Below are 14,616 nucleotides of genomic sequence, written 5' to 3' on the forward strand. Positions count from 1 at the left end.
TGGTAATAGACTGCATGATGAATAACCTGTTAACAATCCACTAACTTGAACACACATAATTGTAAGTCCACATGCTTCACTTCCCTGCACAGAAGTCTGAATGTATATTAGAAACATGATCAGATATTCAGATATTGCCTTTAAAAAGCCTATTTTCTCTGTAAAAGACATATCAAGGTGGTGCCTATCCTTGAAAACTTTAAAGGCATTAAGCATGATACATCAGAGGTTACAACTGGTCTAATAGCTGTACTTATTCTTCTGAAGTCCACAGTCTTTCTCCTGTAATAGAAATACTTTAAATTCTAAAATAAGAAAGCTGGACTTCAAAATTTAATCTTTGCTTTAGAGTACTATGAATATTTATAGTACTCCCACAAGGCTCACAAAAACAGTACAGATCACAAACTTCACAGAGTATTCTCAGTGCTCCTGAATCACTCCATTAAAAGTGAATATATAAGAGTCCATGAACTCACAAGCATCACCAGAAAGAAAAATAAATTCAACTTGAAGTGTCTGACTTGAAAAAATTCAACCTCCCCAGTTCATTGCCAACCAGTCAACATGGTAAATGTTCCTTCTTTCTGACCAAAGTGCCTACACAAACCAGAGACACACAGGAAGGCTGAAATACAGAAATGACATTCAAAAGGGAACACAGGACCCAAGATTTTCTCGAAATTATTAATTCTTGAACATTCTTTACCTCCTCATCAAGACTCTACTTATATATTCCTTAAAAGTAAATTCTATTTAAATCAAGACTACCCACTATTTCTAGTTTATTTTTCATCAGTTTTAGAACAATTTGGAGAAACTGAGACTCTCAAATAAATTATTTCCAAAGAACCGAGGGGACAATAATCTGAGTATAATCATTTTGGTTTAATTTCATTAAGAATTTTAAGCTTTCTCAAATGTTGGCTCTTAATAATCACTAATCAATTTCTAGACAGTTTTTTAAAAAGGTGAAAAAGGAACAGGTAAATACAACAGTTACTTGAACAACTCTATTATGTCTTAGATTAGGATCTTAGTACCAAGCTTTTAGCTGTAATTTGACATTTTCAGAATTAAAAGGTAATGACAGCTGGGACTCCAGCAGAATAAGACAAAGATATACTGCTTACCTGTACACCTGAACCATGACTTCCCCTTTTAGAAGCAAACAAACAATCCTCAGAATCAATGGCAAACAAAACTGAAGCAGAAGGAAAGAGCTCAGAAACAGATCCTTGACTGAAGTTTATGGCCTCTGGATTTTTTTGACCATCTTTTACTGATTCACTCAGATTGATCACAGAGTCTCGTATGTTTGAAATAATCTCATTATTTTCTGCCAACAGGCGTTCTAAATGATCTATTTTTTCTTGCAATATTGAAAGCTGGCCCTAGGGGGGGGAAAGAAAAAAGAAAGTTTAATTATTTCTCAGACAAATTCTTGACAGAATTAAAAAAAATTTCAATTCCACAATAGCATGTGATCACACAAAAAATTACAAAATATATTTATTTTATATAAAGACAAACTAATAAGGAATTGACCCAACATATGAAACTTTCCCTTTTCAGTATAAGGCAAAAGAGCAAAAGATACATTTTCCTTTATGAACTTGAATTCACAGCACAAGATTTAATCAGTGATATGAAGATACTCTTTAAAGTCACACTGTTTCAAGAAGCAATTACACCTACTTCAACTTCTTTCACATCTGTCATAGATTCACAAAAATCTGATCTTTTCACTTATCAGAACATCAAACAGAAAGCCAGTTTTTACAGTCAGTCACATTGTGATGGGATTAACAGGATGTAAACATTTCAGGGTTTTCCTGTACATGTAAAACAGTATTTCAATAAATACCAAGTTTCCTACTTTCAGTGAAAGTTAGAGACAAATAAACAAAAGCACTTAATGGGAGTAAAAGATCCCTTAACAGCCTGTCAGAGGAATAATCTGTAAATTGGACCATTACAAACATCAAGAAAATCCTGTAAAAGAGAGATCAAGCTAAGAGCATTTTTAGTCACAAGGTCATCTGACTAAGCAACAGGATTTTGTAGATGATTCCAGTGTGCACCCCCATAGGAAGGCTGCAGAACAACATCAGTGAGAACTGAAAGTCAGCACATTTCCCAAAGCAACTTAGAAGGAGAGACAGATTCTACACAGCAATTTTACAGCATCTAATCACTGTATTGTTGGAATATAGGAGGGAGCATAGCCAAACAAGGTACCTCCAAATGCTACTGCCCTCTCATGTAATAGCCACTCCTTCCAAATTATTTGAAGTACGCCTTTTTTCAGGCATGAATGAGTTAGCTTTTACAGAATTACAAAAGGCCAAATTATTTAACATAATTTAACATGATTTTCATCTTAACAGTAATTTCTTTATTTCATCAGAATGACTTTAACATAACAATAATAAGAAATTATAAGAGACAAAAAAAAAAGAACAGTCACTTCCTATTATTAAAATTGTGGTCAACCCCCAAAATATACAATGTATAATTAGATATTTTTGCAAGCAGCTGTTGTTAAAACAAAACCTTCTACAGATTCAGGCATCTACATTTTACCATTACATTCAACACAAACAACATTGATTCAGTAGACAGCTACTCTGTCACTTATGATTTTAGTAACTTTTTCCTAGCACCAATGCCTTATTTTCTTAGGACTATAGTATAATATTAGAAACAACATCTGTACATGACACTTTTTTCCCTTTTAACCATAATTCACTTGAAGTATTTGCATTTTCCTTTTCAGCCACTGTGGTTTGCAAAGGATTAAGCCTCCTTTCTAAATTGATGTGTACATTCTTTTAAATTCTGTTCACTTTGAGAAGCCTGCAGGAATAAAAAAACACCCCTTACCAAGGGATACTAATCAGTCTTTTGGATTCCCAACTGTTAGTGCTATAATTCTACCATTAGAATAATTCTATCTTTAATTCATCCTTTTAAGAAAGTTCTTTGTAATTTTGCAAATTAGTATTTTTTTTAACATGTTGGTAAGCTGGTCCCCTCATTTTTTGGGCTGTGTGAAGTTCTGGCCCACTGCTTTGTTGCTGCTTGTTTATTTGTTCCTTACATTGATACATCCTGAAAACAAACAAAGATTTTAGAATGCAACAGTCAGACAGCTATTCCTTTCCCAAAAGAGCAAAATATATTTTGATAACAGAATCAGATTAAGCTAATTGAGATGTAGGGCCAACATCCTAGAATCCCAATAGTTTAAAGATAAATGCTACAAACTTAGAAAACGGATGAACTGAAAACAAGAAGAAATTCATATGCAGATGATGGAATACTGGAAAGAAAAATAAATAAAAACTCAAAACGAACAGACTGTAGTCTCATGCCCCCTGGTGGTACAAAAGAAACAACCAGATGGAAATCTCAAATGCTGCATCAAAGATACTGTGTGCACATTTCTGTCTAAAATCAGTGTTGTCCCTTGCAATGATGTTTAGGATTTATGAAAGGTTTCTCTACACAGAAAACTAACAGCCTATTATGCCACTCACTCTAAAAATAACACATATAAAACAATACCCGATAGGGGCTTTACAGGCTGCCCAACATAGGCTCTGATCTTCAGATTCCTAGGAAGCTACAGTACAGCCGCCACCTATACAAAGTATTACCTGCTTCACTGCCCATGAGTACAGTTCAAACTTACAAAGTGTGCAGCTCAAATACTGTTCACACCTATCCCACCACCATATACACTGCAAATACAACTATGAAATCAGACACCTGATTAAAACTTATATTCTTATTCATGTATGTTTTAGAAATATTTTACCTTTCTTAAACAAAAAGATATTTATATTGCTTAGCAATAGCTTTTCAACTACCTGGTCATATATTACACCACCAATCTTACTTATATCATCTAAAGAATTATAGTCTCTCCAGCACAATAACAGACCCAGGGGGGAAACAAAAAATATTTTAAAACCTCACCAAATATGTGTTTAGATTGATCCTCTCATAAACTGCCAACCCCTAGGAGACAGATATGAACTTCTGATTTGGAGGTCATGTCATATTTCCTATCTTTAGACAGACCTTTGATTTAACTTGTTATACTCTAAACCTTCAAATATCTGTAACGGGTCTTTGTAAACCAGGTTCCCTGTGTAAAAATAGTAATTTGTTCCCAGATGACCTTCAAACAACAACTTCATATGTTGCTCCATACATCCAGAAATAATCTACCTGCAGGGTTCAAGCCTACCTAGCACACTGATTTTCAGGAGTCTGTTTAAGTGTATTACTCTAACTTCAGAGGTAGATCTATTTGGAGAAAGAAATCCTTACAAAGAGCTCTCAATGCAGAATTTAACAGAGGACATTAATACAGAAAATCCTGCTTTCTTTTCTGAAGACTATGAGATACATCATGTCTGTCTTTGAAAGCATTTAAACATGCCATGTACTAACTCAACTTGAATGCTAAACATGAAATAAAAAGCTATAGTTAAGAACACATAACTGAGACCTAATGCACTACCTAAGTTAAAACAGACAGGCAACCAAATTTTTGAAAGCATCAAAATATTTTCAGTTTTGTTGTGAAATGCCACATCCATGAGAATTTACTTTAAGAAACAACAGTGTCACAGACTTGAAATGGATCCCAGCCTTCATTCAGCATGAAAATAATTAACATCAGGAACCCATTCTCAAGGTTAAAATTTCACATGCATTCAAATTATGCAAAAGCTAGGTCTATTTTCATTGCACAGTAACCTTTTCACCTTACTCATGTTAAATAGATATCACCTATTCAACAGTAAAAGGATTTTAAAATATGACCTAAACATGGAAAATGCTGACACTCTTCAAAACAATACATTTAACACACGAAAATAAATTCAGTTTCAACATTTTTAGATGAAGGCAACTGACTTACTTCAAATGTCAAGGCCAAACAGTACCAAACAGTAGCAAAGTTACTACTAAAGCTCTTTCATCTTATTAATTATTAGTAACAGATGTTGACTTACTAGTAAAACAGATTAGAAGCATGTTACAGGGGACACTATATACATCTAATTAAAATATAAAACACACAGATCCTCTCCATTATTAAAACCATATTCCAGTGTTTTGTTTTAAATTAAGCTTTCAATTTTTCCATGGTTTTCTTTTTACCTGAGCAGACATATACCAATTTTAACAGTACTATCTGAAATTTGGTTTTCTACGTGGCTTTGTAGATACTGGATAGCAAAAGCTGGGCTAGCTGCACAAATCATAAACGTTAGCAGACCTACTCCTGACTTTACAGCATCAAGTCTTCTCATAAAAGAAGCAATCCTGATCCAAGACTTTGAGAAATGCCTAACTGCAAGGAAAATTGGAGGTATGCCATCTGAGTAAGTGTGTCCTAGTCCAAATGAACAACATTAAAGGATGCTCTGTTAATCTACACACTTGTTTTAATACAAGGAAAATAAATATAAAGTTATGAAAATCACTTGGCCTACACAACCAGTTAATAAGTTTATAACAACTTTGGTGTAAGATTCTTTCATTTCTCTCTATCTTTTAACATTGATGAGTGTGCAAATTAAGATTTTATTAAAAAGCAAGAAAGGCAATCCTCCTGTTACTTCACAGCAAAGAAGTATTTCTACAAGAAGTGCAAAGTACCAACAAATCCAATAGTGCTGAAAGTAGCTACAGCTGCACTGGTAGAAGAATGGCATCACATGAGCCAACACACTGTGGTTACACAGGATTGGACTTAACCAACAAAATCCTTCCATGTAAGGGCAGCACAGATCAGCACACTCTCCTCCCACTTGGAACAAAAACTGTCCATACCTGTTAGCTGCACTGAGAAACCTGCCATTACCACCACATGAACCAGCTACATAAACAGCTCCTTATGCTTCAGTCAGTCTGAACCCTTCAGTGGTTTTCATGCCCCAAATACTCCAAAGCAGTCTGCTTTCCCACTTCCCTCTGCTTGCCCTTCTCTGTTTGCTTCTGATGCCAGTCTGACCTGCAGCAAGGACTCTCCAGAAAGGAACATGCTGCCACCCAGCACAAGGAGGGAAGCCCAGCAGCACAAGGAGAGATCAAGATGTTTTATTCTGGGGAAGTGGAGAGTGGACAGTTTCTCCCACGTAAACATTGTACCTTGCAGAAAAGACATTAGTTGCAACTTTCATTTCCTGAGTGAATGCTCACTCTTTCCCTAAATGCAGTAACTTCCAACAGGCCACACTGATGATCATTTCCTCAGGAAAAAGACAGCTAGCTCAAATAACTGAAGAGAGAGTATGACAGGCTCACAGATGAGATCATCTCAAAGAAATAGGCTGGCAGAGGAGAAATATGCTTTAGAGACTTCTTACGTTACCTCAGCTGGAATTTGGTTATTTGTATCCAGAATCAGCCAGCAACCACCCAGTGTTTGGTTCAAAACCAGAAAGAGCCCATTTTCTTTCTCCAGCACATGAACAAGCAGGAGACAAAGGAACTGGCAGTGTCCTATATAAGAGACTGGTGCACCAACGAAGTGTGGTGAAGAAAGCGGAGTACCACAATGAATGGAGCTCTTCAAAGGATGTGGAATTCAAGATCTTTGCCTATACACATTTATTACAGCAAGCAGTGAGAAAACTGGACTCTGGCTGAACTGAATGGTAGTCATCTTAATGGTTTTCTGCACCAGTCTTTGTCAATTACTATATCCAGGTACATCTTTGGAAATCATGTACTAACTTTGCTAAAATCTTGATATAAACCTCTGAAGAGATGTCAGCATATCAAGATAGTAACACAAGGAAGCATTCGCTATCAGAGCACTGTACAGTGAACAGAACATACTAAATATAGAATTAAATGGTCACCTCCTGCACAGAAAAAACAAGCAGGTAAAAGTCAAAAATGCAACCTGGTGTAGCATCAAAGCTTAATACTTGAACACACTGTTTCAGCATGTATTCACTTTGCAAGGTAGGACATAGAACAAAAAACAAGCATACAGTGCACCAGTTAAAAGGACAATTCAAGGTCTGAAGACTTTATTGATCTGGGCAGAAGGCGTAAGTGCATTCGTGACAATGAAAAGTACATAAGTAATCCTCTTAGTAATTTCCTACCTTTAAAGTATTATTCAAATAAACTCACTTTTTATAAAGACACTGGAATTCTTCTGAATTAAATAACTACAAAACAAAAGTCTGTTCTGTTAAAAAAAATTAGGAAAGTTCTGATTCAAAAATGCAACAGCCCGACAGACAGATTTTAAGAAATTGATGGACTTCCACATTTTGCTTTACCAGAGGCAGCAATAACAGGAATGCTTATTGTACTAGATTTAAGTTTCATGTAATTTACAGAGACAAATATAAGGCATGCTGTTAGGGATTAGTTTTGACACAAGCATCAGTGATCTGAAGGCAAGGAGAAAAGAAAGGGAGATGGAGAGAAATCTAAAAATAATCAGTTTAAAGTCAATTAAACTGAAAAATGTCCACTGTGACTGATACATTTCAGTTGCATTTCCTTTTTGATTTCCCTTCCTACCCTAAGCCAAATCCTTATTTAAATGGCTACCAATACAAGCACAGCTTATATGCCATTAGGAGTATGAGAATTTTAATAACGGTTATTTTCATTTGAACAAAGTCAAAACTTAACATGTTAGAAAAATAAAAGCTCAAAGTAAGAATAAACTAGAAAACCTCTCTCCATTTAGTTTATACAGTTATAGTTTATACAGTTAAGTTAGGCATTGACTCTAGGTAGCAGAAGGAACTGCTCAATTATAGCTAGTGCTACTACTCTGTAAAATACATTTTGCTCAACATTTTTCACCAGATTCAAAGCCTGTAATTGAGGGAGGCTATTAGCTTCTGCTTGACTGCTGCTTAGCCAGAACTTTACAAAAAAACGAGCAAGCAATGAAAACGCTCTGTGAACATTAGGAAAACAAAGAATTGTTACTGACCTGTAATTATGTTCACAAAGAGGGCTGCTCCTCCTTTGCAATGTACTACAAGCTGAGAAGAAGTAATCCTAAATTTCAACTATTTTGCACTCAAGATATTTACGTGACATTCAAAGGCTTTTAGATTGTGAACTTACTACGGGTTTTGTTTGTTTGTTTTTAAAATCAGTCAACATGTTTCAAACCCAGGAAAATGATCATTTTTGGATTTTTTCACTCAACATTCAGTCTCCTCAGATGTGAAACTCATAAGAATGCTAGTAAAAGTCACTGCACCCATAATTTCTCAGTGCCCAGAAGTCAAAAAGTGACAATTCAAAATGATGCATAACCTTAATGATCACTATTCACATTTTAGAGTAAAACAAATATTTCCTAAATGCCTGCTCACACTGCTTCCAATATTTCTGCAAACACAAGTCCTGTTATGTGTGACACAACATTGACTGGAAAGCTCCCAAACAAGCTCATGAAAACACACCAACTACTCCGAACATGCAACTTCAAAAGGTGTCCATGTAAGCCACTGATTTCAGTTACTTCACTGTGGCAAGGCACATAGCCAAACTCTGTGTGGAAAAGGTGTTTACAGGGTATTTGTGGGGCAAGGTACCTACCAAGCATCAGCTGATACACTGCAACTACAGAGGACCGACTGAAGGCAAAGCTTCTTACAGTAGGGGAAGTGCTATCTCAACAGCACTCCAGAATAAAGTTCACAAGGCGCCTTTGTTCAACACACAAATCAAAGAACTGCTGGTGTTTCTACCATGTGTTTAGTCCTTATTTCCTGCTATTACTGCTCCACCCTTCCATGATTCATATTTTGGCCAAGTGGTACTATTGTCAAATTATTGGCAAGTTCAGATGAAATAACACCCTGCACTGCAACAATCACCACTTGTGCAATTTATGCTGAAGTATTTGATACATTGTGTAGATGCCTTGAAAACATGATTCCAGTAAAGAAGCTTTATCAGTACCACCAAGAGCCAGGATACCTAATGCTTTGCTGGAAGGACATTGGAAACAAACAAAATCAAAAAAAAAGACAAAACAAAAACAACAACAACAAAAACATACACCAAGCCAGCTGGTTTTAGAGGAACTGTACTCAATCACCTTAGTTCCATGCAGTGCAATTAGTGAGTCCATAAAACCATAAAAGCAGTTAGCACACATGAGATCAGAGTAAGCTTCAAATAACAGTAGTCGAAGAGGGAGGTGGTGAAGAAAACACAGAGGGGGCAAAGAGAGGGATCTTCAAATAACAATTGCTTAGGAAAAAGAAAATAGTAAGCATGGAAGTTGCAGTATGTTTGTGCTTCGACTTTTAACAAACTTAAAAAAAAGAACAAAGATAAATTAAAGCAATCACTTGGTACCAATCCAGTTATCTACCAGAATAATGGGAGACTTGACTATCAAAAATGTATTTCCAGAAACAATCTTGCACACAGGGGGGAGATATGTCCCATAAAAGCTAAACCAAGCCAAGTGAAAGTAGTTAGAGGAAAAAGTTCAAGTTCAAAGCATTACCTATCATATACTGACAGAGGATGCTGCAATGTGTTGCTGTTTCGCCTTACTCAACCATAAAATTAACTCAAAATTAACTTCCATGTTAAAAAGACCATACATTTCTGAAGTAAGACACTCTTACAAATCCTCCACTTAATTTTGTTTTTTCAGTTGGACTTTTAAAGTGTGTCATGCATGCTAAGGTGTAAATGTAGAATCAAAAGAAATATTTCACAGCCTTCCGTAAATGAACAGCTTTCATGGATCTTAATAGCCTTCATGGATCTGTTCTAAGTCAAGGTAAAGTTAGTTGAGAAAACAAGCCATTATGCTAATGACTTTTTTTTTCTATTTGAGTCCAAAATCCAGAGTAGATCAATATGGGCCTATCAGTATTTGGTATTCCTCTGTATACCATACACAGGTTCTTCAACATAAGCTGCTTATGGACTTACTCCACTAGAGACTTGATTCGAATGTAGTTTTCACTTAGCAGTTATCAATTTGGCCCACAAATCACTTGTAGCTGACGCTGCACAAGAGATATCACTGGACTAAGCACTACTTTGAACCTTGCTCCACTCTACAGTCACACAAGATTTCTCAGAAAATTCTCTGTTGTTGCAGACAAAACCAATACACTTAACCACTTTTTCTACTATATTCCACTAGAAGAATCTTACACAGTGATCTGTACTGACAATGTGTACAATAAACTAAAAATGCACCTAAGACCATTCCTGCACCTTGAGCTCGTCCCTGTGTAATGTTGTAACATGGTACCCAGCCTGAGATAGGACACTGGGACACATCATATTCTGAGACATGTCCTGAGACAGGAGCATCCTATGGCTAGAAACAGGCTCAGAAAGACAGAGCTTGTGATATGGCCATTCTAAGAATAATACATGTCAGACAAACAGGCAGGATTCATGAAGATACATGCAGGAATTACAAAGGAGAGGTCAGTAAGTCTATAAGTACCTATTCTTCCTGGAATTAATAGGGACTTCCATTGTATGGCAACAGAGAGATCTTCTGGTATTATGATTTCAATGCACCACCAGTGATGACAAGGCTATAAATCACCTCACCTCAAGTTCTATTAGAGCTGCCCTTATTGCCACCTTAGCATGGAGAGGTGTGAAAAAACCTCACTGTAAAACCGAGTACTGATGCCAGCTTTTGCAATCCAAACACTGAGAAAGACACAATGCCACTGCTGTGTCCCAAGCCTGACCACAGGTTCTGTTTAGCACAGCAGTGAAAAATATTTAAGTATTCGTTTAGAGAGCACATAAAGCCATCTGCCTATGGATATTCACCCATCTTGGGAGATCCTGCCCAAAAATTATTTCTGCAAGACATTTCTGTTGGTATCCTTGAACTCTCAAAGTGTTATGCAAGTTCTGTAAGGGCAGCTCTTGACTCACTGGCCTACATTGAGAAGCCTGCAAGAAGACAGGTTCACAAGACTGAGTCTGATGCAAACTACCTTGAGACCAAGGCACCTTGTCTGAAAGAAAACATGGTAATGAAAATGAAGCAGCAATTCTAATAATTAATTTTACTACTGGCACTAGGTACCATGACACTAACAGGCAGACTAACAGGCACTACCAGCTGAAAAATCAGCACTGCCAGCACAGAAAGAGGTATGATGTAAATCAAATCAGTAAAATCTGAGGAAAAAGAAAAAAAAAAAAAAGGCTTGCTTCCTCTTTCTAAGCCAAAAAATACTGACCTTTGTTATCAGAAAACAGAATGCCTTCTTAAATCTACAAACTGCTGCCACAGTTTTTCACAAACAAAAACAGCCTGAAGGTTTTACATCTGTGGCTAGTTTCACTTACAGTACTCTGAGCTTTGGCAACACTGCACTGACACAGTCATATGAGGTAGTAGTATTGAAGCTGTTTCTTTCAAATATTTCTGGAGGTTTCTATTCCACTTTTCATGGTTTGAAATTATTTTAAACTGATATTATAAGGCTATGAAAACATTTGCCAGATTTCAGAGGTTTCATAGGTACAACAAAGTGAAAAATTTCTATCACATGAGTAGCAAAAGCAAATGACAAAATCATGTCAATTTCACCTTTAACTTTCTCAAAGAATAAAGCAATAAGAAAGGAAAAGGTAACTGTTCACCCAAAGGAAGGACTAGTGATAGGCAGAAGATTCTCCAATAAGAATAAGAGGCCTCAAAGAAATTTAGACATGGAAAAAACAAAAAGAGTCAACACTGACAGACTGTTCTAGAAGTCTGAGAGAAAGGAGGAGGATGGAAGGAGAAATACTGGTATCTAACTGACTAGATCACACAGAAGGAAGAGGCCTAAAAACAGATTAAGGTCCCAAACACTTCCTCACAAGAAAAAAGACCATGTTACACCTCAGACCATTGTAGAATACAGACAGGAACTTCAGCTGCAAGACAGTGACATGTCTAATAAGTGTTCCTTATTCACTCAAGTATTTCAAACCAAAATCGAACATTAAAAAAAAAAAAACCACACCAATGGATGAGCTTTCCAGTTCAATACTTCACCTGGATTAAACTCAGGTAGTGAAATAACGACACATTAAGTGATCTTTACAGAAGTAACCGACCATATCACCAAAGCAGCACTTGTACTTAGCTGTTACAAGTGTAACACGTGGCATTAGTCGCCTGCTGGAGTTACATTTTTAACAGACACAGCTGCTGTAGCCAGTCGTCTTTCATTCTTCCATCTCCTAAGCTTCTCCTTTCCTTTCTCCTCATTCCTGCAAAAACTAGTGGCTGACCTTTGAACTGTAACTTGAAGGAAAAAGGGGTAGAACAGATCTGCTCCCTTTCTTTACATTTAAGTAAAGGGTTTTATCTTTACCATTAACAAAATGGTATCAGTAATTACTTTTGCATTAAATGAAACAATAGTGGTTCTAACAGAGAGATAACTTATTTTTTATACAATCTTTTGGAGTTCTAGTCACTTGAAATGAATTCACTGCAGTACTAGAATAAATTTTCATTTGTTTCCAATAAAAATAAGTACCGTGCAAGCATAAATAGGTTATAACTTCATTTTCTGGGTTGGGGGTTTTTTTGTCCACTACTATAAAAACACACAGCTGTTTATACCCAGCAGCATTCTGCTATTCTGCACAGCATACCATGCCCTCTCTGAAATACATGTTTCTTGTCACGGCCAAACATTCCTTATCACAATCGCCACGCACAGTTTTTGAATTTCTCCCTCACACAGACAACGGAGGAAAGTGAAGAGCTGCATCTTTCAACTACGCGGCGCAGTCGGGTCAGCCGGTTACGGCTCCCAAGTAAGGCACAGCGGAACGGAAAGCAGCAGCGAAGTCAGCATTTCTCTAAACCTACCTGTTGTTGACACGGCTGAGATTCTACTCTCGGATTCCCAGCTCTCCCTGTCAGCTCCTGTTTCCAGTACCGCTTCCGACAGCCCAGAGTGAGCCCCGCACCCCCGCTCTGCTGCCCGCCCGAGGAGCCCCCGGGGCCGCGGGAGCCGCATCGCAGCCTCCAGCTCGTCCCGCCGGGGCGAAGTGGGCTTGTCCCTCTACCAGGCCGGCCAGGTGGGCTGTTTCCCGCACCCCGCTCCCCGCACAGCCCCGGGCCGTGCCGAGCCGCGGCAGTGCCGCCCGGAAGCTGCTCCGCTCGCCCCCCGCAGCCCGAGAATCTCGGTGGGGAGAGAAAGGAGCCCCGCTGGCGGCACCGCCGCCTCCCCCTCTCCGCCCCCGGCCGCCGCCCTGCTCACCTTGGGGAAGGTGCCCTCCCGCCGGGGGCTCTTCGGGTGGTCGAAGTGGCCGCGGTCTAGCATCAGGTAGAGGGAGAAGATCACAACGCAGAAGACCGCGCTGCCGAACACCGTGAACTGCCGGCTCAGCTTCATCTCCGCGGCCGCCGGGCCGGCCCCGCCGCACTCCTCCCGCCGCGGCCGACGCGCCCGGGCGCCGCTCGGCCGCCCCGCGCTCGGGGCCGAAAGTTGTTCCGGCGCGGCAGGGACCGCGGGCGCCGCCGCCCCCGGAGAGAGGCGGCACGGACTCTCCTCCGGAGAAGTGCGAGAAGTTGCCCCCCGGCCCCCCCTCCCCCGCCCGCCGCGCCGGGGCGAGGAGCCGTGTCGAGATCACCCCGCCGGCGCGGCAAGAGGCGACACGAGAGTTTCCGGGAGCGGATCGAGTTCTCCGGCAGGAGAGCGCTCGGCGGGGAAGTGGCGGCAGCGGCGGCGCGGGGCCGACCAAGCGACGCTGCTCCCCGCTCCCTGCCTCCTCCTCCTCCTCCTCCTCCTCCTCCGGCCGCCTCCGCGGCCGCCCCGCTGCTCCTCACTGCCCGCACGCGGTGCAGGAGTCCGGCACCTCCTCCTGCGGCCAGAGCGGTACCGGGGCCGCCGCCGGAGCTCCCGGGGCCGCCGCGCACACGCTCAGCGCCGACCGAGTCCCCGCCCGGCCCCGCCGCCGCCGGAGCCTCCACGTCACGGCCGCGGCCCCACCCCCGCCGGCCCCGCCGCTCCAGCCGCCGGGGAGAGTCGCAGCCGCCGCCCCTCCCGCTCCCCCTGGGGAAGGAGGGGAGCCCCGCTCCTGCTCCCCACCTCTGTCTCGGCGCGGCGGGGCCGGCCAGAAGCTGCCTCCTCCCCACGGGCGGCGCGGCCGCTCGGAGGCTCCACTCAGCGATGGCGCCGCTCACCGATGGCGCCGCTCCTGCCGCCGCCCCGTCGGCCGTCGTTGTGTGGCAGCCTCGGCCGCAGAAAGCGGGGAGGCTGGGGGAGGAAGCGGGAGGGATGCTGTGGGACTCCGCCGTGCTGCCCGGGCCTTGCGGCGGCCAGGGGGAGAAGGAAGAGAGGGACAGAACGACCCCCCGCATCCGCGTTGTTTAGCAAAGCCCCCGACGCACCTTTCCATAGCATACCGGTTGCCCATGGAACAACGGGCACGTTTGTGAGCCGCTGCCAAGGTCCGGCTTGGGTCAGGCTTTTCTACGTATGAATAAGTAGCTTCATGGAAAGCACCGCTTGTTCCTGCAGGAATGGGTCACAGCTGAAACGGGCCAGTTCAGGGCTGGTCGTTCAGGTAGTGCCACTTCTCTGTTTTGTA

General features: G+C 40.9%; 1 protein-coding gene across 1 annotated transcript in view; it reads right to left on the reverse strand.

Annotated features, from left to right (window-relative positions):
- MAN2A1 (mannosidase alpha class 2A member 1) overlaps positions 1–13,418 on the reverse strand; it is a 107,144-nt gene extending 93,726 nt beyond the window's left edge. The window contains exons 1-2 of the mRNA XM_017812722.1: positions 13,284–13,418; positions 1,134–1,394 (exon numbers count right to left, since the gene is read on the reverse strand). Coding sequence (XP_017668211.1) covers positions 1,134–1,394; positions 13,284–13,418 — 396 coding nt within the window. The remainder of the gene's footprint in view (positions 1–1,133; positions 1,395–13,283) is intronic.
- Positions 13,419–14,616: the final 1,198 nt, after the last annotated feature.

This window comes from Lepidothrix coronata, unplaced genomic scaffold (assembly GCF_001604755.1).
Source record: "Lepidothrix coronata isolate B3197 unplaced genomic scaffold, Lepidothrix_coronata-1.0 Scaffold37, whole genome shotgun sequence".
In the NCBI taxonomy this organism is placed as follows: Eukaryota; Metazoa; Chordata; class Aves; order Passeriformes; family Pipridae; genus Lepidothrix; species Lepidothrix coronata.